Raw genomic sequence first — 26,661 nt, forward strand, 5'->3', positions numbered from 1 at the left:
AACTACATGAGGACAGATTTGTCAAACCCTTTTTCTTTAAACAACTGATTTTTCATTTTATCTCCAACTTCCTTTAAATAATGAACTTGGAAATGATCATGCACACTGTGGATATTATCTTTGTACCTCACTGAACTTGTAATAATAGCAACCCAGACACCAAAAATGAAACCAGATTTGTCATGTCACAGCACATCTGGCCACATGAAGTCATTATTGGAAATTGTACCAATCCAGCATATTAGATTACTACATCCCTAATCATATAATGTCAATATGAGTCTCCAAAAAGTGGCTGATATTCAATTATGACTCAGTCCTGGTAAGCACTGTGATAATTTACATGTTTTGCTAATTAACCGGTGCATTCCAGTAATCTGATCAATTATGTAATCTCTTTAAATAGGCTGCTGGATTTTTCTCTCCTCTGACTCTGCAGCAGTGCTATCTTGTGCTTCTTCCACACCATGATAGATGATCATGGGTTTTTGGTAATATGCTGAGAATAATGGACCACTATATTAGGAACTCAACCTGCTCTCGCTCTTACCTGGGATGCCCAGCCGATACCTATTAATCTCCTTGATGCTTTGAGCTGTCTTTGATGCTTCAGACATAGTTACACGTCTCATCCTCCTAGCGGCATAGTGAATTCGGGTCCTTGTCGAGCTCCTGCTTGCCTTAGACAAGTTTTCATCTAAAGCTGGCGTAGTGATCTCGTAGTGCCTTCTGCATCTCTGTGTTAGAAAAACTACAATGAGAACACTAACTTGGTGGAGTCTTTAGGAGATGGGTTTGTTAGCCCCATGTAGGGTTGGGCAGTATAGCCTCAAAATTAGATCACGATATCTCATGATGTAGGAAAAAAACAATAACTTTTGAATGCAGCTGTATTTGCAAGTGTAAGGACGTAAAATACATTTTCCATCTTTTTCTCTAATGAGCTACTGTCAGCTGTCAGTGCTGACATACTACTTAATTAAAATGTTAATCTATTGGAACAAGGGGCCAGCAATAGCAACACAAGAGGAGTCAACTGTGAGTACAAACGTATTTTAATTAAAAGTATAAACTGCTTAACACTGGAGTTCAACATTGACTAAAATAACTTGACCTTGTAGCTCGACAGGAACCCTAACAATGTTGTCCGATAATAAAAACTGAAAAATATATATATATATTTTAACCTAATTTAATGTTTTCTTTATCTTAGGCTTTGGGACTTGAACTTTTTGTATCCACACAAGTAATTTCCATCAATGTTTGCTCTTACTGTCATAGGGAGTGCAACCATCTGGTGCAGCTAGCGAAGCCTGGCTGAGTCATTTGTGTACATTTAGGTCACACATCACAAGCTGCTGGTATCTCCTCCTTCGTAGCCTGGTTGTACTTGACGGTTTTAGTTTTTTATCATTATTATTTTTCTTTTGAAACAAATGTATTTTTTTTCCCACGTTAGGTTTGTATTTCCTAGTGAACTCTGCTTTCTTGGAGCTTGCTGAAGTAGCTCTTTAAGTACTAAATCATCATCAGAGGCACTCTTGCTCTCAGACATGCCTGGGCTTGTCTTACTGTTATGCCTACTTGAGAATTGGTGTATATAGTGTTAGTATAGCAATGATATCGCTGTTTGCCTGCCGTGGTTGACCCTACCAGGGCTAAATCTCCACTAGTACGGTTTCCAGAATTCAAACACTTTCCTCAAGCCTACCCACCATAACATGGTAGCAGCACATGGCCAGGAACTAAAGATGAAGAGGCTAAAATGGCTTGGCTGTGTTTTATGGATTCAGAGAATTTCAAATGCTGTCTTGAGATGGGCCAGTGTTGGAAAGTGAAAGAGGGGCAGGCCGAAGACCATCTGGTGAAGGATATAGATGGCAGAGTTGGAGGAGATTGGATTTTCACGAGGTGAAGTAAGTGCTCAAGCCCAAAACGGTTTCAAGTGGACAAAAAATATTGCAGCCATATGATCCACCAGGGAAAGCATGCTCTACTCTAGCACATTAGCAAGACTTGGAAAGCTTTTCCAGTTTCATGAATGATAGGATTGGGAAAATATTAGGAATGCTGTTTTATGTGATCATTTTAGGTGATCATTTGACTAAAGGTTTTATTGCACAGTCAACAAAGCTAAAAATGTAAGTAGTATGTAAATAATGAATCACACCGTGAAATGCTAGATGTTGGTGGGGTTGAAGGTAGACCTCATACCCAGACTGTCATAGCATCGCGCAGGCAGAGCAGTTGTAACCAGGCGCTACAGCGATCAATACTGAGCTGCTCTTTTAATGCTGGGAATCTGATAATGGCGGCTGTTATCTACTCTAGCCATGGGAGTTACCTGCCTCCAGCAGACCTAATAGAGGAATGGATGGTGTGAGAGAGGCAGGGTTTAGAGGCAACAACTGAGAAAGAGAGAGCACAGTGTTGGGAAAGAGAGCACCTGTCCTTGTCGTTCAATGATGTTAAAACCTATAACAGGCTTTAAACAATAACGTGATGGTCCTCAGCATTAAGCCGTGAGTGTTTGGGTCTGGGGGTGGTGAGCTCAACTGGGTTCTCTCTCTAATGAGCGATCTGCTCTCTCCTTTGTCTCGTTGTGTAAAAGCTGAGCGACATATGATTCTTGCCTAGTAGAGCTTCCCAAGCTATTTTTGGACCCATTAAACTGATAGTAATCATGATCAATATCTGTCTCTCTCGGTGAAGCAAGATGAAACTCATTTCTTCTTCACACTGACACAGATAATCAGTTTCTTTATTTACAAGTGGAATGTTATTAAGTAGATTGAATTAATCCTGGAGGCCATAAGATGATTAATAATAGTTAATAAGAGCAAAGAAAATTGCGACGCACTTTTGTTCAACCATCAGTCTAACATAATGATACGTTTTCTCAAGGAGAAAAGAAAGGAACGCAGCAAATCCTCATATCTGAGATTCCAAAGAGAAATAATATTTTGCTACCTAATTGACATAAATGATACATTATCTCAATTGCTACATTAGGGGAAAACAACTCTTATGAATAATGAATAGATTATTTAGCCTATACTATCAGCACTGGCCTTCTCTGTTTCATTACTTTCTGTCAAAGCAGTAAAAGTTATTTCTTGTATTATTGCATATGCTTTAGACCAGCTAAAACTAAGAATTCCAATACTTTGATGTGACATTAGAGTAGCAGTTAAAAAGACAGCCTTTGTATTGGTGTGATGATATCAGACAGCTGTGGACAGTCACCTGAGAAAGGAGGGTACTTAGTCGTGTCGTCGCAAGGGGATGATCTTACCCAGCAATTTAGTGCCTGGCAGGGTGCCAGGCTTTCAGTGATCTGCTACCACAGAAGTGATGCATTTGGCCTATTTCTAGCAACAGATCACATCAACTCCATTGCCCTTGAGGATGCCAGTGAGGAAGATTTGTTCAAAGAGCTGAAACAATGAATAAGACAATAACAACCTCAAACAGAAAAATTGAAAAAGGCATCGCATACTGTGCAGTGAGTGATGAGAGGTCTACCACAGGGCTGTCAAAAGAAGATAAAAACTAATTAGCCTGCCGAGCACGCAATAGGTCACCAAATCCATTTCAAGGAAAAAACCAACCATGCTCTGTTTCCACCTTCTCCAATGAGATATTTTGTTTTCTAGAAGTGTAAGGAAAGTAACAAGAATCTCCCATTTTTAACGACGTTCCTCTATTGGAGGAGCTGATTTACTTGCTGTGTGTGTGCGTCAGCTTAACCCTCCTAAGCTCATAACTGTTTTATCAGGGATTTGTGGGTGTGCTTTGATTGATAGGAGCCTGAAATTGACAGCAAACAACCCACAAACTGCCATTAGATTTGGACTCCGATGTCGGGAAATCATGATTGGTGCTGCGCATCATGATCTTTTCACAAACTTCAAACTATTGACACAAAAAGGCCGTACTGCTTCATATTTTTCCAAATCATCCAACTTTCATTTCAGGGGAAGCATTTGGGGATATGCTTCATATTTTAACAGTGACCTGCCATTAAAATGTATTTATGTGTATATTTTAAAAATATATTTTTAGGTTTTATATTTTATTACCACAACAATAAATCACTGTGACCTAAAGAAGTTGTTATACTTCCTGAGTATAAGCCAAAGCAAATGACAGCCAGCCCAGCTGAGTGATAAGTAGATAACACATAATTTTCTGCATTCCTGTAAATGGTGGACATTTTCTGAGATAGTTATTACAGCCAGAGAATTTTTAATTATAAACAAAATCAGTGTGAGTGAGAGAGAGGGGGGTGAAAGATGAAAGGAAACTACTTCAAGGATGGAAAAAAATGTTACTGCCTGCAGCAAGGTGGGATGTCAGTGTTTTGTTGACATTTTGGGTCAGCGTGATTGAAGTGCAACAAAGGAGTGGCGTCGTCACACCTTAGTCGAAATTTGACTTGTAATTAAACTCGTGGGCATGACATTTAAATGTGCGCATCTGAGGAATGCACTGTGTGGTTTTCTGACATTCAAAATAAGCTGTTTGAAGATGTTTCATGGGTGTTTTATTGAAACAGTCATCCGTGGGCAAATGCAGAGTAACATTCACTATATGGTCAGGAGTGTGTGTCTGTGTGTGCACTTTTTTGTCTGACTTCCACTTCAGTATGAACTCCCACCTACCAAGCCCGAGGGCAGCAAAGCAGTAAAAGGTATTGCTTTTTCCATTGGTGTCAGTGACACTTTTTGTTGTCCCTAATGTAGGTAATGACTTTTTACTGCAGCTAGGTGCTGAGCGAGTGGTATTTATGCTTCAGTGGCCGAGGGACAAGAGGACGTAGCGGAGCGCAAGCGGGAGCGAGGAGATGTCAAGAGCGTGAGAAGAGAGGGAACGGAGGGAGGAGAAAACCGCATAGGACTGCAGAAGTGGAGTACAGAGAGGAGAGAAAAGAGGGGAGGAAACGGGAGGCACCTCCTGCGTAGCTCTTCATCAAGTCAGTTAGCTGGGGTTCCAGACACAGTCATAGTTCTGAGCTTTGCAACTAAAGAAAAACTCAGCGTGCAGTAAACTCAAAAGGAATCAGTGGCAGTAACTCGGCATATCAAACACACTCTCCGGGTCTTTTGGGAAATAGATGCACACACACTCAGGCATCTCCTTGTTGCAGTGTGCATTGGTGCATTGCGATCCAGTGTACCTGCGGCTAATTTGCCCTTTGTTGGATAACCACAAGCGTGCACATGCAATGCTTCTTTGCAAATATAATTATTTGTGTCTTAATATGATGGACATCCTGCAGCAATGGTGTTAAAATGTGTTCAAGACCGATTAAATATTTACCAGTGAGAGTGCGTAGGCAGGGATTGCAGCTTACATGATTTGTGTTTTGACCTCTGGGCTACTGTAGAGCTCAGCTGGGCTAGCGAGTCAGGAAATGGAAAGATGGCTGATGGCTGCGTAGCCTTGTGGCATGTGTTTGTATAACTGTGAGCCTCTGTTTGCACATGCATGTTGTAGGCATGGCAACTGCTCTCCCCATTTTTTTTTTTTTTTTTGCAAAGCTGACCTTGGACTTGATTTACGTGGCTCTGCCTGTCCCCCCACATTGAAACACACCAAGCTCACCTCAACAATTCCTACACAATAAGTATAACAGATTTATTGCAGCATTTTAATTAGCAATAAAACTCTACAGGCAGTCAGACTGGTGAAGACTTAACCAAGATCCCAGAACTGCAGTGTATATGAACTGCATTGCACTGTGCTTGGATTTATGTAAGGGTAAAACATGTTCAAATCCCTGCCTCTTTGTTGTAGATGAATAGTTGTTGTTGCTACTGTCAGTCACATTAATTAAGACAATAGAAGATTCTTGTGGTAGTTGGAGCCATATATAAGCTTGGGCGCAAAGAAAAAGAGAGGAAGTGGGAGGGGAAGGAAACATAATGGGAGACAAAAAAGAGGATGGAGAGACTAAACTATACAACTCTTTCCTTTTACAGCAAAGAAGGGAGTTCATTTTGCAGTGTGCCACTCAGAACTACAGAAATATTCAATTCTTTAAAATCTCACCAACACTTGTTCGCTATGGGTGGGAGAAATTGAGTGGGTTCAGCTGGTCATTAAAGAGCATATGTTGCAGTGTAGGATAAAACAAAACAAAACAATTATAAGAACTATGGAATAGACTGCAATAAGACAGCCATCACCACTTCCTCTTTATGCTAAATATGAAGCTATTATCAGCCTAAGTTAGCATAAAGATTATAAACAAGTAAACCACAATTGTTTGTTTTACTGTTTGATATTGAGATGTAAGGGTTTAATTAGCAAGCTGCTGCAGAGCCAGGCTGAATGCTGATTACCGTTTTTAGCCTCTAAGCTAAGATGAGATAAGCTATGATAAGCTAACCATTTGTAAGCTAAAGCTTCATATTTCTGTGTTCTTTGAAAGTCTCAACACGAAAAAAATGGGCATATTTCACAAATACAAAACTGCTTTTGTTCGAAGTGAAATGTTTTCATATAGTTTCTCTTCTTGACTTCTTATTTATACTCTTTTATGGGGGATATTTTTAGTAGCCATACCATTCCTTTGAGGGCTTTCAGTCTGGAAAATTCACTTGACTCTCATCAGAGGGTGCAAATACAAAGGAGAAAGAAAAGGTAACAGCATTCCTTTTCTTAGTTCCTTGTCTGTTTCTATCTTGCTACTTTAGATGCCTCCCTTTCTCCTGGGATGGCATCCCTGCAGGGGATGTCTGCATTATAATCTCTCATTGAGATGCATTCTATCTTCTTAGACTGCTCTACTTCCTTTGGGATTTGGTGACTGGGATTTATGTTTAAAAAAAAAAAAAAAAAAACATGGCCATGTGGTGTTTTGCAGAAGAGGTCTAAATTTTACCCCAGGCTCCTATTGGATTTTATTTTCACATCTGAATGCTGTGTTGCATTTCTGTTAAACTCCATGTAGTGCTAGATAGTGGAAGATTGCAACATGGAGCACACGTCAGTTTCCTTGTGTTAATTAATAACACAACGCTATCTTAATAAAACTCTACAACCATCTGTTCCATGTGTTCCTGTTTGCCAACTTATAATAAAGGCAAACAGTTATTTGCAGATACAGCAGATCTCTGATCCTGCATTTGAAAATGTCTGATTTTTGAGCTCCTTATTTCTTTTTTCAACTCTGTGTTGTTAGCATGTCTTGTCTCGTCCCCTCCTACCCTTTTTACCTTGAGAAAGAGCACTGCTTTATTCAGCTGTCCAATAAGAATGCAGACTTTTGACTGGCATACGTTACCTCTGCTTAACAAAGAAAAAAGAAAAAAGAAAAAAAAGAAGCCATGATCGTTTGTTATTTTTCTTGGCCTTTCCAGGTTTGGAACATAAATGCCATGAAATATGTAAGAAACTCCATAAATACTTAATAAAATGGACAATTAGTACAGCAGACGGCTACTGAGCTGTACCTCCAGCTAGAACCTGTGTTTGCTGTGTTTAATTTTTCAGAGCTTGAAATGTGCATCACAAAGAGATAGAAAAAGCATTTCATATAGTGCTTTTCTATATGGGCAAAGTTTGACGTTTCTTAGAAAACTTGAGCACCATCTTGCAGAGCGCATGAAATCTTGCCAGAGGAGCAATGCATTATACCGGCATCTGCTTGGCTATGATCCCCAGTGAGCAGAGGCCTGTATTAACAAGGTCTGGACAAGCCTTGGAGCTGCGCAGAGCTAAACACTTCACATTCCACTGCAGGGTTTGAAGAAGGGATTATTAACAGGGTAGTGCGGGTGGGGTGGGAGGGGGACTGGGACTGATTATGTCACACTCTGCTTTGGGACGTAGCCTGAAATGCACACCTGATGCTTTAGTGTGGCTGTGTAGGTAAATTCGCAACACTTTAGTCCTGAAATCAGATTAACTTTACTGATATTTGCTTTTAAATCAACTGTGTACTCTCATCTTCCTATTGCCGAATAAACACTATAATGTTGCAGCTTTCTGCATTTATTCATTTCTGTTGAATTGTAAATCTACTTTGTTTGTATTTGTGCAAATGCAGGGTGTTAAAATGCGCATTTTCCAAAAGATTTGTGTTTCGTCTGAAGGATGCGACAACGGAAAGAATAAAAACTGTCCAGGTTTACTGGACTATTGATGGCAGCATTGTGACTCAGGCTCAGAGGTGACGTCGGTTCCCATCACAAATGTTTCTCCGGCACACACACACTTTTAACAACCAGGGTTGTGTGTGCATATTTGGTTTGCATGTTTATAGCACTGTTTTGCTGACAGCTCTGTCATTGATCACACTTTGTGATACGACATCTAGGTGGAAGCCTTCAGCCATGCACACACTCATACACATGCATTGATACAGCACAGACACCGATACTGTGCTGTTTGTCTGCTTCTAGTGGAATATTTTATTCTTTTTGTTTGTTTCCGTTGGACTGCTCATCCTTTTCTTTTTTCTTGATGCCAGATTGTTTCCCGTTCATACGTGACTCACAGAGTTAACAAGCCTCTTGAGTGTGATTATTAGTTGACAGAACTTATTGCTCTTTCCAGTCCTGCTCTGCTTCACTTTATTTTATTTCCTTGAAATTATAATTTTTTACTCATCATATCTCATCCCGCCTACAGCAACAGTACAACATAGCACACCACCATTTAAACTGACTAGAATAACGCACTCTCTGGGTGGGAAGCTCGCTTCCTTGACTCTCCTCTATTGAGATTTTTGCCTCCATACCCTAGCCATCTTAATTGCTTTCACTTCCAGCTTCTGCTACACCACTACTGACGATGTGCGACGTAGCAAAAACAGAATTGAAACGTAGGATTGAAATCAAGAGACGGCCTCCGTAGCTGGATCGTCTCTGGGGCCAGCTTTTCAAGTCAGGATACGATACTTCAATCTAAATACATTATCTCTACATGACTGTATGTAAAAAGCATGTGTAGAAACGTATATAAATATAACTAGCAGTTGAGAAGTAGTAGCAGATAATTTGGGATTTTTTAAAAATATATATTTATATTTGTGTTTTTGTTTTTTTTTTATGTGCAAGTCCAAAATTAGAGGAGAATGCCTAAATTTCTGTAAAATAAGCTAAGGCTTCTTGTCTTTACTGTACGCAGACTGACTGTGTACCACCGTTTACCTGAGGCCCATTCAGCAAAGCTCTCATATTATGCTAATTAGCCATGTGGTTGTGTTGCTTATGCTAGTCCTTGTGAAGCTGTGGTGAATCAAGCGTGGCTAAATCATGCTGATGTGGTAAAAGCTGTAATGTGTAACTGAATAGTAAACTGGAAATGCATCAGAATAAGCAAATTTTTTTGTTTGTTTGTTTATGATGCAGTCATGAATGCTCCATCAAAACAAAATAACACTTTTTTTTTTCTATTAATACTGAAATATTCGTACATTGGTCTTCTTTTTCAGTCAGTCAAAAATCAAATTAATACAAAGTTAAAACGGTTCAATGTCATGATAAAGCAGAATATAGTATTGTAGCTGATTTGAGCTTTGTGGTATGGCATGTTATCCTGCTAGAAGCAGTCATCAAAATATGTATATGCTATAGTTATAAAGGTCATATACCATTGATACAGGGCGATGTAGATTCATAGATTGAGACTTATCGTATTAGCAATATATTTAAAATCTTCTCCAAATTTTAGTGACTTCTTGCGATTTGTAGCCTCAGTTTCCTGTTCTTGCTGTCACCCGGTGTGCTCTTTAGCTGCTGTAGCGCATTTGCTTCAGGGTTCTATGTATTTTTCATTCAGCGATGCTCTTTTGCTTACCATGTTTGAGTTACTGTTGCCTTCCTGTCAAGGTATTTTTACCCAGAGAACTTTACTCAGACCTACCCATCTGGCACCAACAACCAAAGTTACATAAATCACCTTTTGTTCCCCGTCTTGATGCTCAGTTTGAACAGCATGTGTCTTTTTTGTGTGTCTCTCCTTTTTTTAGGCTTTTTAAAGCCTTTTATTTGGATTTCACCACGATCAGCATTTCATTAGCTATTGGTGAATAACAAGTGCAACAGCCAAATATTTGGGTGACATCAAAATAATGATCCATTAAGCTTACATTAGAGCAGTAGGAATAACTAGTCACATGAAGCACATAAAAATTAGATGAAGCCTCTTTTTTTTGTCATTGTTGGCTATATGGTAGTTATACATGGGCTATTGTGCTTGAAAAACACCATCTGATTTCCTTCAGTGTGAGGTCATCTCGTGTAAATTAATAAAGTAAAGTGCACTTGAGGCAATATATTCCAAAATTCCCATTAGTTTAATGTTATTTGGTTGTTTTTATTTATTTATTTATTTTTTACCAGAAGGGGTTAAAATGCTGGACTTTCAGCATAATTTGTGGTAGCTCTTTTAAAGGGCTTTTCGGCCACAGACTGCATTGAGATTGAGGCATCACATACTGTGCTCCTTTCTGTTCCTGCTTTTAGCGACAAAATCAGCACACTCCCAAAAGATTTATGCATCCTGTCACCCTGCTTTGCCAAAGTCCTCAAATAAAACGAACAGGCCAGCATTTTCTAACTCGCTTTGAATATGCATAACTGAATATGATGAGACTCGATAGGCTTCTGAATGGATGCAGAAGTCCCATTCAGTTTACCTTGTCACATTGTTGTGACCTTTTGCAAAAGATTTGTTTGTTAGTAAGACGCTGAATGCTAACACTTCAGTTTTTTTTCCCTTTTTCTTTTTTCAGGCCAGCGTGTGATTGCTTTGTGTGTATTTGCATAAATGTGACAATAGGCCTGTGACTTTCTTTGCATACTTTCCATAACTTACAGTTATTCTTTACTCATTCATTGTAACAACACTTAGCTTGACCCGCTGTCCTTTCTGCTCTCATAGGACTCGGTGTGAATGAATGGAAATAATATTTCATTATGTTGTTATTTCTCATCTACTTTTTTTTTTTATTTGGCTTATTTCTACGTGTTTAATTACCTTGGTGATATGATTTCATGTCATCTGTTGTGTCACTGTAGAGTCAGTATAAAAATGCTGACATAAAGTTGCACACTAATGATGTTACACGTCAATAAACCTCTTATTGATACTATAAAAATACATAAATGGCAACATAAGTATTATCAGCACATGATTTTTCAATTTTATCATTTTATTTCTTCAGTGGAAGTCACAAGCACATGACTTCCACATCTTGCAACACCATTTTTTATATTCCATTTCATGCGTGATTATGATATGAGGTTTCCGTCCTAATTGAACATTTGTCTAGACGCAGCTGAAAGATAAAGGCGCAGCAGATAGATGAAACACCACAATACAGAAGCTTCAGTTAGTGTTGCTCAACTGTAAAGCGGCTCTGCCTTAGACTCTGAAGTACGAAAAACTGCAATTGCATAAAGGGGAAAGCTAAAAACCGAAGATTTAAATAATAAATTGGCTCTTTGAGGAAGGGAGTTTTGTGTGCGCGCTGTGATAAACTCGATGCGAAGACATTTAGATACATATGAAGAGATATTTTCACGTGACGGCAATCGAGTAAGATGTCAAAATAAAAACGCTGCAACTGTTTCTGTAACTATATCAACCTAATATTACTCAGATGCTGAAAAGCTCTAATCAACCTTTTCCGAACCGTGAAATTAAGTCAACTTTATGCTGAAGAACCACCTCAGCTCAGGAAACCTCTTTAAAGACGGTCGATATGATTGCTGTTTTGTAGACGAGCGGAGCCGATGGCTCTGGCTGAGGTTCCGCAATTGTCTGAACTTCACAAGTAAGCCACATCCTGAAAGTTTATGTCAAAGTCTGAGACAAGACTTTAAGCAGTTGTTGTTCCTGTGTGTTAATAAAAAGTAGCTCGGGCCTATGAGAGGCACAGCAAGTGACCTTTACGAGAAAAGAGAGGTTGAAAAGCCTGGATTATGGAATGGAAATTAAAGGATTAGTAAGTGAGCTGCATCTTGTTTTTTTATTTTTGAAATATTTAGTTCTGATTTATTTAACTGTGTACGCACAAGTGATTTGATTAATTAAAATTAGTTGTGTTTCTTTGGGATTTTTTCCCTCTTTCTTGAAGAGCACTCTTCAAGAAAGCAACTTCCTACTACTTTCATATACTATGTATAATTATGCATGCTATTGCTGGTATATTTAAGATAGGCGACCACAGACTTGCAATAAATTGCCGCAGTGTGCTGCAGATTCACTGTGGTCACGCATGCAGGCAGCAGGCACACTCATTGCTCACTTTAAAACAGAAGGTACAGTGTTGCATGGTTTAGAGTCTTTATCTAAAGTGCATCACTTCTCTGGAAGTTAATTACAGCTCCTCCTTCAAGCATCTGTTCTGCAATCGATCCCATTAAACTGCGTGAAAAAGCTCTCTAAGTGGTTGAGAATAAGGTAGCTCGAATTTTGATTTGTCATTGTCCAGAAAGGAAATACACATGTTTCATTCTTGTTTTTTTCCAGAAAAGAATTGTGTAAAAACCTTCTTATCACAAAGACTTGATCTTATCAGGCTGCCCATATGGGTGTTGGCCTGGAAATGTCAACTTTCTTTTCTTTCCCGTGCTCTCAATCTGTTTGATTTTCCCTGTTTCCTATTTGTCTCTCCACCCTGTCACATCACACATAGAAATGTGATTGTAGGTGTCATTTTCAGAGGCAACAAAGTCAGGCTCATTTGATTATTTCACCAGCAGGCCGACGCTGAACAACCGGACTTGTCAATTGCCTTCATTTCTACGTCACGCATTTTGAAAAGCCACTGTGATGATAACAAGTGCAAACAGCCTCTGGATTCTGTTAAAGTGGGCTCTGCTGTTCTAACGGCACTCTGGATGATATAAGGGAGGGAACCCTGATGACGCACACATACACGTGTGCGCATGGACGAACGCACACAGCCCTGCTAAATGAGAAAAGCACTGAGGCTTGAAGATGCCCTCCTTCATTCTCTCTCTTACTCTGCCCTTCATCATTTACCTGGTACATTCCAGTACATCATCCCCTTCCTCTCTTCCTCATCCCTGTCTTCCATCACTACTTCTCTGCACTCTTCAGCAAAGTGTAATTCATCATCATGTCTTGTAGTTCAGATAAAGGCCGACTAATGATTTGTTAAGCTTTTGTCCTTGACTCATCTCCCTTTAATCAAACTTGCGTTATGAAGTTTCTCAGTCTAACTTCTTTTCTATGAAGTTAGTTGTTTTCAAGGCTGTTTTTGCCTTTTTTTTTTTTTTTTTAAAGCGACTATGTCTAGAAGTCCTTTCTGTGACTATGAATCCTTTTTTTCTCTCTCTTCTTGAACAAGGTCATCCAAAGTATTACAGAAAGGATGTTTGGCATTGATGAGCCCGATTGAAAGGGTTCAGGTAAACTTGGCTTTCCATGAGTGTTAACAACGATGTCTGGCTCATATGTTGTGCATAAACTACTCTTGGTGTTCCTTTTCATGGCAAGTTAGTCAGTTAACAAGATTCTTTAATGGAAAATTGACTTCATTACGCAAGATGGACTTTGTGCTGAGACACAGCCTTGCACACAATCATCAGGTACAATAAAAAATGATCTATTAGCAAGGCTTATCCACACAGGCCCACGCAGACACAAGTAAACACGCAAAAGCGCACCATCATTCACGTCTTATCAAGTCCCAGTCATGCAGTTGTTTATGCAGCAGGTTAATTGAGCCTCTCCAGAAGGTTTTAATGCAAATTAAAATGCCCCCCTATTCTTTGTAGTAGCTAACAGACGCTGTTATGATTGCATGTGCAGACCCAAGGGGAAGGTGTGGTTTGTGTGTGTGTGTTTGTGTCAAGCGGGTATCCTCTTATCTGAGTTTGTCATCAGCAGTAACAGATGCAAATTGCAGTTTCAGTTTAGGTGCGTTAGAGATCTGATGAGCATATAAACAGACACACACACAAACAGAGACACTAGGAGATGTGGTTTGCAGCCTGCCTCTGTTCTAAAAGGGGGCTCTAAATCTTTGGATTTTGTCATACACATGGGAATCTCTGTTACCCTCTCCCTCTTCTTGATTTGCAACTATATAGCTGATCTCATTGCTCGGTTTTCATAGGATGGTGTTACACAAAAAGTGTTCAAGGTCCAGTTTTGCCAAGAAAAAGAAGCGGTGAAAAACACCTAAATGTTTTTGGAAGTTCAGCATATGTTACCTGAAAATTAATATTAAATTTATATTAGAGGCCTCTGTCTGCCTAATGCCACAAAAAAGTTTTTTATGTACATGCACTGCAGCCTTGAACTTTTGTAGGCATTACCCGATGGAGGTGCAGGTGAGAAACCAAATGTGCATTGCAGTCACAGTACGCATTAAACACTATTTAACCTGTGTGATTCTAGTCCACGTGATGTCTGATTGTGCCCATGTGGAAATAATCCATTCGACCAGTGAATTCATATCGAATGATTAGGCATTCTGTGCCTAAGTGCACTACTAACTTTGCAATCAATTTGAGAAGTGATTAACTAAAGTAAATGTAGTGATTCATCAAAATTACAACATTATGCATGTGTTTCACTGGCACATTGTGTTACCTAATGCAAGTTTTTTTTATGATAAAGGATCAACTGATCATTTAAAAAAATGCAAGCCTGTTCTAAACTGTAAGGATGTGACAATTAGGCATCTAGATCTGATCTATTGTACAATAGAACAATAGTTTGATAAGGGCTGTATTTCCCCAAAAGAGAAAAATCACATTTGACGTTCAGAGATGAAGAAGAAGCAATGAGATATTTTCAAAGTAAGCACTGCTCAGAAAGAGATACTTGATTAAAATGGAAATCTAAGGCTAACTTTTAACGCCTTAAGTCCAATTTAGAGTTTAAAGTGTTTTTTAGATGTGCATCTAATCGATATAGGATGTCTTGCTGAAGTTGTGTTCTTTCCATATTGTAAAACCTCTTGAAAACAGGTTTGTTATAGCTTATTAAAAATTGCATGAAAATACAGGCAGTCTTAGTGCAGTTTAGTTCATGCTACACTGGTTAGTTTTCATTATTGTCGAGAAGTAATGCGACATGTTGGAATGATGTAGAGCAGACTGTGGTGTTCATGGTCGGCCTCATGAAATCACATCTATTTCTTTAAACAAGGGATCCATCCATCTTTTCTGGTCCTTTTATCCAATTTTTAGTGTCATATTAGATGTGCTTTCTTTCAAAAACAATGTTGTTTCTAACTTTTTGGTAGTTTACGTCAAAGCTGAATCAGAATTTCAATTTCCTTATCATTCAACTTCTTTCTCCCTTTTCAACAATCTTGCCCGACCTGAAGGGTTATCATGTGTTGTAGCTGTTTCCCTCCCTGTTGATCTATACGAATGACAAAACAGATTAAAAAAAAAAAAAAAAAAAAGAAAAGTCTTAACTTGAAGCAGATGCCCCTCAGATGCTTGAGCCATCCATCTATTCACTTCATCCCCTCTGTCATCCATTCATGTCTGCTATTGGCCTAGTCGTCATGGTTACTCTGCCCTCAGCGTCACTAAGCCCCGATTGTGACTTGTGCTGCCAGGAGGAGAATGATAATGCATATAAACACAAGAGCAGACTCACACAAACGTATACTTTCGTAAATCGTAATGGGTGTGCTCATTGGGATTTTCATTCATATACCAGTTGGGTTTAAAGACACACACACAGAGAAAGTGACAGTCTGTTTCTCTCTTTCTATCACATTCAGACATGGTCATGGTAATACACAGGGATGCTCTGACAGAAAGTCAGCTCCATTAATCATCCAGTCTGTGTGTGCACTCTGATACGTCTGTGTGTTCTGAAAGGTCTCTGATATTAGAGTCTCAAGCTACATAACCTTTAAAGGCCATCATCGTATATTACCTCCAAAATAAACATAGTATAATCCATTTCATGCTGCATCGGTGATAAGTAGAAGACATTTCTGGCATCAGATTCCAAACTGAAGTAGAGTGTGAACAGGAGTGCTCCATTTGTGAAGATGGAGGCTGGCAAGTGTTACCTGGAAGCATCATCTAAAAAGATGTTTCCTATGTGAATGGCCTTGCCTCTGAAACTACCTCTTGTCTTGCAAAGAGGATGCTGGGAGACGGAGACTGCAAAAACGCAGTTGCCATAGTTTCACACTTCTGCCTCTGAGGGTCAATTAAGGAAAACGTTCCGACCATTTCCACTCATCCTTTATAGTTCTCATCAATATGGATGCTGATTGTGTCGTCTCCATGCTCTGCCCCTTTGCACCTCTCTCTCTCTGTCAAGTTAACAAAAACTATCCTTTTTTTCTGTCGGTTTATCTTTTCAAGTTAAAGTCTTGTATTGGTGTCCCTCTGTTCCTGCATTTAAATACCTACAATACATACAATACAAAAAAAGCTTTGATGTCTGTCTGTATGTGAATTTTGGGGGTTTATTTGGCATTTGGTTGAGCGGATTTCTAAAGGGGAAAAACCTGGGACTAAGCAGGAAGTGCAGATTGAGTAGCACTTGAAGTTGCTATTTTAGATGTTGTAGAAATGTTTGTGTGATGACACACAAATTATAGATGAGTGACAAAATGCTCAGGAGATGTTGAGGTTTGGTGTTTCTGGCTTGTACTCTTTATTTATTTATTTTTTATATATATTTGCAACCAGGTCCAGAGTGCTACACATTTCCACCGCAGCCATGCAGCTTAGGTTTAACATCGATGACCTCATTGTGTATATTCACTCTTCCGTCTCTCATTTATCCTTCTATCCCGCCCCTTTGTTCTCTCTAAATCATTTCTGCCATTTCTTTTCGTTCTTTTCTTAATGCATTTATTGACCAAAGCTCCCACTGTGGATATTACACAAGGCCGTTTTAACCCGATGTCAACTGGCCCATTGAACTGCCAATCATCTGACGGCTATCCATGCTGCTGCTATAAATATTACAGATGCCATGACAGGATTTCCTGCAGTATCTGTGCTAATCCTATACTCCTGCTGGGACATTTCCTCTGGCCTCTACCTTCCACTTGTTCATGTGATTAGTTGTTTTAAAAGTCTATAGAATGCTTCTCCTTTTTTTTACACATTTGCTGTTCTGTTGTTACAAAAACTGCATCCAATCAGGAAGTAACGTGGCAACCAGAAACCACAAAAAGGGAAAGACATTCAGCAACTTCATTTGAGCTGAGTTGCTGATGAGCAATTGAAGAGACTACCAGTGAGATTGCAGGATACTATTGACTGACATATAACCTGGTAGTAAATACATTATAGGGTTACCTAGGCAACAGGAGGCTGGAATGTCCACAAGAGACTGATCGTCAGCTTCAAAACAACGCGTGATAAGCAAATCGCCTTCAGTGTGGATGCAAATTTAATGATGCCATGTTGTGTAGTGTACTCTGAATTTGGTTCTTAATTACAAATCTCTCTCTCGAGAAAATAAACAAATAAATACATAGCTTAAATAAGTGCTTTAATTTGGCAAACATTCCCTTTGTAGTAGGCTTCCTGGGCTGCGCTGTGATTTTCTTGTGTTTTCATCATGCACTGGATCTTGTCCACTTTATCAAAACTGCAACCCTTCAACTTCCTTTTGAGGAAGAGGGTGAAGTCACAGTGAGCCAGATCTTGCAGTGGTGACCAAAGAACTGTGTTTGCAATGGATGTTGTGCAGTCGAATTTTATGTGGACAGACTAACACTTGGGGGCGATTCACAGTGCAAAATCCAGTGGACACCAGAGAAACAGATTCTTCTGGTAGCACTAATGATCTGATCTACTGCCTTTAGGACTGCACACTTTTGACTCTTTAACTAAGATCTGCTCTTTAGGCTCTAGAGACATAACTCTCATCACTAATGATGATGCTGTGAAAGTTTGATTAGTTTGCAGAAGTTAATGTTCAGTCATGCAAAGTTTAAGACGCGTGCAAGTGGTCAGAATGGGCAGGACTTCACAGAGTTGCTGTTTTTTAAAATTATTATTATCATTTTTAATGAAAGGAGCTGCAGAACATCATTGCACTGTGTAAAAGTGTAAAAAGACAGTAACAATTTTCCAACTCCACAGTTAGGGTCATCGCTAATTAATCATCTCAGCTGTGCATTGCAAATATTTCCCCATAGTTGTTATTAAAGGTTTTTATCAACTTATCCTCACATACATACTTTCAAAATTGGTTTAAAGATTTTTTTAAACTTCCTTAGAAAGCTTGGCTTAGCTAACACACAAGTAGTGTCCCTGCAGTTAGTTATAGTTAGTAAAGCAGTGCCTTCACTTGTCCGTCCTAGCTGTCACTTAATCCTCCTGAAGTGGCTCTGTCACATAATCCTTCTCCCATTTCTGTGTTTACAATGTGCGTCTCTAAAACATAATGTTAAAGCTTTAAATAGCAACATGATGACAACTGAATAGTTGTGTAACGTGCACTTCAGAGTATGAATTCAGTGTCATCTTCAGGGCACTTACTTACCTAAAAACCTGATGTATTTTGGGTGTGGGAACAGATGGCTCAGTCTGCTAAGGGATGGATATTAACCCCGGAAGTCCCCTTCATCAGCAAAACAAATGTCAAAGCATGATACATGTTGCAAAACACCTGATGGCTTTGTCATGCTTTCTTTTTTTCTTTTTTTAAAAAAGGCACTGCTGTACTGAAGAGGTCCTATGCAGTACAGATTTACTTATTTATTATTTTTAAAGTGACAATTTTAATTAAGAATAAATTATCCTTCTAAGATTATTTCCCCTATCGATTTTCTCAGTGCTGGACTGTGGATGAAGGCTTGATCCTCCACCTTTCTGCTGGACAAAGGCAGAGATATTCATGTTAAGCGTTGAGGGCTTAAGGCTGTTTACCTTATGTTGTCATTAAGCCTTTAAGTTCAACCTAGGAGACTAAACCAATCTTTTCTCCAGTGGTATCCTATGATGTAGTGCCTGTAGGGCTCAGCTCGTATTAAAGCACCATGATGGGATGACTAAGGATTTCACTGGAACCAGGTGAATGTCCATCTTCCAACCTTCCTTCACCCTCTTCCCCCTTTTTTTTTTTTTTGTACCAGCCTGTCAGTCTTGCCTGTTAGCAGGTGTTGGTGGAGGTCATAGAGAACAAATGGGACATGGGAGAGGACAAAATGAATTAGAGCAGATGGAGAGGCTTAAAAATGTGAAAAGGTGTGCTGAAGGACCAGCCTGTCCATCAAAGGTGTTAAATTGACTTTGAAAGGAACTAGTTGAATGAATTCCCTGCCCTCCAAAATATAGTACCGTTCTTTGGTGCCCACCTTTAGATATTAAAGAGGAGAAGGAAGATGCTCCGGCTGATTTAAAAACAGAGAGCCACTTTCTAGCCCGAGTTCATGGTGTGATCGTCGGATACAAAACTTTTAGACCTCCTGCATTGAAATCCTGCATGAGTGCATATGCATAGTTACAGTGTAGAGCTCTAAATACCTCACTTTAAACAGTGTTTATACATTTGTTTTCTTTCTCAAAACATGCCAGGCTATTGAACATCTGTAATTTTTGTGCGAAACAGTTGATAAAAAGAAAACCACTTTTAAAAGTGGTTAATATTTCATTTATTAATGATATGTAATTCTCTTCAAGGCTATGGGCATGAAAACCAGTAATTAGTATAAAACAGTTGGGATTTGATGAAAAGGGAGCCATATTTCATAATTTTCGTATCATTTATCATTCTCAACACAAAAGTGCTGCTTAGCATTTAGGCAAGAGCCCTTTTATGGGAAAAATGTGGAAGCAAAAATGAGTTTTATGTAATCATTTGTGAAACCTAATACACTCAACAAAAATATAAACGCAACACCTTTGTTACTGCTCCCATTCCCCATGGGATGGACGTAGAGACCTAAAATTCATTCCAGATACACAATATAACCATCCCTCCCAAACAGTGGTCACAAATCAGTCCAAATGTGTGGTAGTGGGCACATCTGCTATATTGAGATAATCCATCCCACCTCACAGGTGTGCCACATCAGGATGCTGATCTGACATCATGAGTAGTGCACAGGTGTACCTCAGACTGCCCACAACAAAAGGCCACCCTGGAATGTGCAGTTTTTTGCGCTATTGGGGGTCTGGGGACCCAGAACCGGTCAGTATCTGGTGTGACCACCATTTGCCTCATGCAGTGCAACACATCGTCGCCTGGAGTCTATCAGATTGTCAATTGTGGCCTGTGGAATGTTGGTCCACTCCACTTCAATGGCTGTGCGAGGTTGTTGGATATTCGTGGGAACTGGTACACGCTGTCGTATACGCCGGTCAAGCACATCCCGAACATGCTCAATGGGTGACATGTCCGGTGAGTATGCTGGCCATGCAAGAACTGGGACGTTCTCAGCTGCCATCTGCCCTGAACAATGTGAACCATGATTCATCCGTGAAGCGCACACCTCTCCAACGTGCCAGACGCCATCGAATGTGAGCATTTGCCCACACAAGTCTGTTACGGCGACGAGCTGGAGTCAGGTCAAGACCCCGATGAGGACGACGGGCATGCAGTTGAGCGTCCCTGAGATGGTTTCTGACAGTTTGTGCAGAAATTGTTTGGTTGTGCAAACCAATTGTTCCAGCAGCTGTCTGGGTGGCTGGTCTCAGACGATCTTGGAGGTGAACCTGCTGGATGTGGAGGTCCTGGGCTGGTGTGGTTACACGAGGTCTGCGGTTGTGAGGCCGGTTGGATGTGCTGCCATATTCTCTGAAACGCCTGTGGAGACGGCTTATGGTTGAGAAATGAACATTCAATGCACGGGTGACAGATCTGGTTGACATTCCTGCTGTCAGCATGCCAATTGCACGCTCCCTCATTGCTTGTGGCATCTGTGGCATTTTGCTGTGAGACAAAACTGCACATTCCAGGGTGGCCTTTTGTTGTGGGCAGTCTGAGGTACACCTGTGCACTACTCATGATGTCAGATCAGCATCCTGATGTGGCACACCTGTGAGGTGGGATGGATTATCTCAATATAGCAGATGTGCCCACTACCACACATTTGGACTGATTTGTGACCACTGTTTGGGAGGGATGGTTATATTGTGTATCTGGAATGAATTTTAGGTCTCTACGTCCATCCCATGGGGAATGGGAGCAGTAACAAAGGTGTTGCGTTTATATTTTTGTTGAGTGTATATCTGTTTGCAAGTCATGGGAACTTGCTTATGAGGGTTAAAATTCGGGTCCAGATGATAGTCAGAACAGACAGTATGTGTCGAGCTTAAGGGGCTTAAGTGGTCGTGATTTTAGATTGTGGCTTGAATTCTGATCTTTTAAGTTTTCCTCCTTAAATAAGCAATAAACGATGAAGCGAGTGCAAAAAATGTCTTCTCATTAATGACCCGTAGAGGGTTGTACACTAATATTTGAACTGAATGGTTAGTTAATCACGTGCAAGTGATGGGAGTATTTGCCAATATTACTAAAACATGTGAGTTTTAAATGAAACTAGTTCTACGTTCACATACATATTACTCAGGTTTGAGTATCAGTGTTTGACAATTTTTAGACATTTTTATACATTAAAAGTTGATTTAACCTCAATCAACTGATTATGCAGCTGCAGATTTTAATGAGGGTGCAACATTTCACTACAAGGACTTTTATTAGGCATTAACAAAAGAAGCAGTTCCTGTTTATAACCTTAAAGCATTTTTATTAGAAATGCCTAAAAATATGGTCCATGCTGCCTACAGTCTCTTTTTGTCTTCAGTTCTTATATAATCTCAGACTCTTTCGTCATTGTGAGGGTACCGCTGCAGTGTGGTTTTTTTTTTTTGTTTTTGTTTTTTACCCCTCTGAGTGTGTTTGCTCTTGCAGGCAAAGTCTAGTGTGGGTATTTGTTTTTACAGATGAATGTTTAGACTGCTCCGTCTCCCTCTCTGGACCTTCCCGCTTTCACTCGTCATCCTCTGTGCAGTCGGAGGTGTCTTGCAGTTGAAAACGTACAGGTGCTTGCGCTTCATTTTCCAGGAAGGAGCAGAAGCTACAGTGCAAGACACAAACACTAGGAGAGCAACAGCCTAAATTAACTCCTTCTTCCAGGCTCATGCACCATTTGACCAGTGACTTCTCTTTTCCTCTTGACTCTTCCTCTTGTCTTATTTTTTTGTAATGATTCTCTCCTCTGAACTCTGCCATCATTTCGAGCTTTGGTGCGTTGCTTTGACGCAAGATGTGACTGTTGTAGGGTTTAAACTCGTTTGACCTCTGCTGCTGTGAATGGACAGTGTTTGGACAGCACTCCAGCCTATCATCTCCCACATGCTCCCTTTCTGTCCCACTTTGTCTCCCTTACTGTAATTGGTGTCAGAGCCAACACTAGGATTTGGATGAGGCATGAGCTAACAATGTGAGCATGCCCTTACTTGGCTAAAGCTCCTATCTTATGACATCCTTCTTTGGAACACCTACCAGTGGACTGGCTGCAGACCTGCACTGGCCCCTTGTGTTAATCAAAGGGCATTACACCATATCTGTCTCTCACAGTTGACGCATCTGTTCTCTAGCAGTCTGAAAAGGTGATCAAATGTTGCATAAGCGGACTCAGAGAAGCATTTGTGTTAGCTCGTTTAAGCTTCGATTCGACCAAAGATTATCATGACTGTAGGATTCTCTTATTGTTAAACTTTTACTGTGCCCTTTTTCAGGCTTCGTTAGACTTTTAGTCAGATGATGTGTCAACGGAAATTGAAAACCTCGCATGATTGCTATCTTGAATCTCAAACTGAAGAAAAAGCATGAAGTCAGTTTCCCCACTTTTTGCCTAAAATGACACAAAAGATTCAAGTTCTTCTCATTGTTTCCGTAAACTTGTCCTTGAAGCTCTTGTATAGACTTCTGATTCATTTTCCCATTGAGAAAGAGCTATTTCCTGCTTGAGTTGAGCCTTTTCCTTCTACGCTGTCCACAGCTAATCGGTCCCCTGCTCATATGCATTTTTTATAACTTTACTTCCCATTTTGCTTAGCATACAGGAAGGTTGTATCTGTTGCGGTATTGCATACAGAGTTGTTGGCTAACTGACACAGGCTCACATAGAAGCAAGTGTCTAAGTGTGACTGTCACAGAGGTTCACTGACACCCAGTGACAGCATCAGTGACATGGAAGTATCTGGACACAGACATGTGGAGGTTCTTATTCCGCACCAAAACCCGCATGGCAGAGGCAAGTAGATGCTTTTATTTCATGTGTGCGTGTTATGAACCTCCGCTTGTTACAAAGTGGGCAGCTGCGTGTGAGTGTGGTCAGGTGAAGAATGTGCTGGGGACTTGCCGAAAGCTTTAGGGAGTGCTTGGTGTGTGTGTGTGTGTGTGTGTGTGTGTGTGTGTGTGTGTTGCGTGATATTTTGGGAGGGATGAAGGGGTTTCCTCTGTGAGGGTGGATGTGAGAGTTTTCATCTTCCCAGCTGTGAATTGACGGGAAACAAAGGAGGATGTGGATGGAGGATCTTCCACCTCCTCCAACCTCAAAAATCATAAAAAATGTTATTTTCAATGCTAGGGTTAATGCTTCACTGAAGATTCTGCCTTTTCACTCAACCGGTGTAGCAAATTTAAAAGTTAGATGCTCAGTTTTTTCATCTTTGCGTTTTGGCCAAGTCATGGTATTAATGCAATCAAACTGAAACTGATCTGCAAAACCACAAAAAATATGTGTGAGGCCATGAAGTGTGAATACTCTTTTTCTTTTTCATTTTTTTAATCTCCCACACACCATGTGACTTCATTTCAAAAGACAGCTGTTCCTGAGTACTCTAGATTCCGGATAACACGAGAACCTTTATAAATAGTTAGTCATAACGCTGAATTTCAGCTTCTTCTCTGCAACAGCTGTCATGCTTGTAAACTCAGCTCTCCTGTGTAGTTGGTTATCTAGTTATCGAGCAGGAAGGATGTGAGATCAGTTCAAGAAAAGAGGAAGTGAGAAGTAGGAGGGAAGAGAAGTTTCCTGTCACTAATGTGGCCCTATTCTACCCTCTTCTCTGTGTGTGTGTGTGTGTGTGTGTGTGTGTGCGTGTGTGCATGTGTTAATGAGATGTACCTGCAGCAAGCCTGTATGAAGAGGTACAAATGTACCTGTTGCAAAACCCGTCATGTTTTACGTAACTCATGTTAACTGCTCCATTCAAACACTTCCTAGAACGAGTCTCATATCACCTGGATAGAGAGGGACTATGCCACTATTAGAGCCCAGGTAAGCTCTCACCACCTGTGTACTGTTGCTTTTAAATCCGTTCATTCTGCAGCTCCTCCCTCGCTAAACAAACATTACATCCTGCTTCATCCATGTCACATTGTATTTCCTTTTTCTTTTTTTTTCTCGTCTCCCCACCCTCTGGAAAATGTACTCTCCCATCACAAAATTGTTAAGCAAATAACCTTTTCTGAGCACAGGCTGCAGTGCAGGTTCGCTGCCAGCCAAGTAACGCTGCTCTTTGGTCAAGAGGAGTTGACTCATGCTCTATATACAGGCGCGTAATGGCGTATTCTCTCAGGTTAAAGAAGTGTTTGCTGTATAAACGGCAATAAAGTGAGCAATGGAGGAAAGTAAGAGGATCTCAAGACCACTTTACGAGCAGCGAGAGCTGTGTTAGGAGACAGGATGAGCAGGAACAGGACTGTTAAGAGGGGGAAGAGAGCAACATGCCTGGCCACAGACAGGAAAATCTCTGTCATCCAGAGGCAGTGAGTTGTCTGAATCCTCTCTGGTGTGTTGACACCGAGAGGGGACACATCATCCTCTCTCTGCCATCCTCCTCCACGCTGGCCTCTGTGTTGAATTATGGGTAAAGGGAAGTGGCACAGAGTTGGGTTCTTGAGTCTGTAAAATTACTGATAATGCAAGCAAATTTATTCAAGAAAGCATTTAATTGGCATTTTCTTTTTACTTTTTCTCCACCTCTATCTCTTTTTTGTGCTTCTTTTGAGTTTCAGTGTACTCCTGTTGCTCGCTTGCTCTCTCTCTGTCTTTCTCTCTCACTCTCTCTCTCTTTCAGCCGCACACACATGTGTGTGTGTGAGAGAGAGAGTGTGACAAGAAGTTGGGTGCAGGACTGTGAGAATATAGCAGGCTCTTCCTTCCTGCTCGCTTCGGTTCCAGTTCATTTCAGCTGCAGTCATTCACCGAAGGCACACCGGTCTAATCAGACAGACACAGAGGCAGGGAGCGAGCAAGGACCGGAGATAGAATGGAAGAGAACATGAAGATGAAGCACTGAAGGAAATTTAGCAGAAGGCCTCTGCAGTCGACTAAAGAGCAGAGGCTGAGAGACTTTTCAATATTTATCTGCAGTCCACACAACGAATCCTAACATGAAAGCACAAACGATCTTAAAGTGTGCTCTCGGTGAGATGAGGTGAGATTTGAGATGATTATATGAGAGGTAGAAGAGTGTGTACCTTGTTATGGATGAAGGTAGGATGATACAACACTCTGGGAAATGCTGAGATGGAGAAGGACAAGAGAAAGTTCAACCTGACTCGCATGCTGTCCATCTACTTGTTCAAAAAGAACAAATCCTTGACTGGCAGCCCTGCTCACTGTAACACCTACAGACCCACGGCGGCAACGGACAACGACACTGGCACTTTACCTCCGCCGGAGAACCACTGGACGGTAAAGTGACACCTCCTGATATTGACATCTCGATCAGCTTTGAGTAGTTAAGTCGTCGACAGAGCGTTCAGTGGCGTCGTCTTAATGAAACTGAGTTTTAAGAAAATGAGGAGAAAAGAGGGATTCATCAGCACAGCAAAGTGCAAACGAGGTTTTGTATTCGCTCTTGTCGCGGTTGTTCAGAAAACAAGGTGCAACTGAAAGCCTGCTGTGTTCAGCCAACTCTGGTTTCCTGTTGTCAAATTAAGTCCCAGGCTGCAGTGGTCTGTGGTGATGGCGGTGGCTGTTGTTTTGTAGAAACTTTTAAAAAGCTGAAAGAAGAGACTGCTGAAAATATGTCTTTCATCACTTCTTTGAAATATTGATTATGCAACGGTCAGCTGATTGCACTTTATTTTTTGTTTGGTTGTTTTTTTTAAATAACTTGTAATTGCCAAGTGTAACTTTATTCAGGATCCATGGTAATAGTGTAAACCTGAACATGCCTATAAAGGAGAAATTAGGAGCAGGACAGCCCAGATGTTCTGCTTTCTGATCCCTGAGATTTGGATTTCATAGGCAGAAGTAGGGGAAAAGTCTTTCCCCTGAAACTGCACTGGTGAATCTAAAATTCTCCCAGCAGGGTACCTACTGTACTTTGCTTCATCACAGGGCCCGAGGTGTGAAATTCAAGGAAGATTATCAAGGGAGGGGAACACTCTTGAAAGAGAATTCTCTGCATCGTTGTTATTGTTGTTGAGTTTTGGGTGAGGCTGACACCAGGTCAGCTGCGCGTGTTCATGTGGTGGAGCTATGAGCGGTGTCAGCTGGGATCCACCCAGTTGTGAGAGTGCGCTTGCTGTGAACTTGCTTTTACACAGATCTACTTCCACTGAATATTTACACCACCAGTTCCCGTGTGCTAAAAGCAAATAAACGCATCGATAAGCAACTGTTTGTGCTCACGTGCACATCTCACTTCTTACCATGCTTCCTCTTTTTTTGAAATGTGTTATATTGACAGCAGGAGGCACCTC

At 40.5% G+C, this 26,661-nt stretch overlaps 1 protein-coding gene across 6 annotated transcripts in view; it reads left to right on the forward strand.

Annotated features, from left to right (window-relative positions):
* The window catches only part of rps6ka1 (ribosomal protein S6 kinase a, polypeptide 1), a gene marked incomplete at its 5' end in the record, with an annotated part of 52,032 nt that overhangs the window by 14,579 nt on the left and 10,792 nt on the right, over window positions 1–26,661 (forward strand). Inside the window, 2 exons of one of the 6 annotated variants that reach the window (XM_082516395.1) lie at window positions 23,045–23,194; window positions 24,170–24,223. The exons of 2 other annotated variants lie outside the window; for them this stretch is intronic. In XM_082516395.1, coding sequence (XP_082372521.1) covers window positions 23,153–23,194; window positions 24,170–24,223 — 96 coding nt within the window. Of the gene's footprint in view, window positions 1–1,682; window positions 1,917–11,929; window positions 11,963–23,044; window positions 23,195–24,169; window positions 24,224–25,085; window positions 25,646–26,661 lie in introns of those variants that run through there. 3 more of the 6 variants (XM_082516396.1, XM_082516397.1, XM_082516393.1) reach the window with 3 other exon arrangements.

Source organism: Aulonocara stuartgranti (genome assembly GCF_965226115.1).
Source record: "Aulonocara stuartgranti genome assembly, chromosome: 19".
NCBI lineage: Eukaryota > Metazoa > Chordata > Actinopteri > Cichliformes > Cichlidae > Aulonocara > Aulonocara stuartgranti.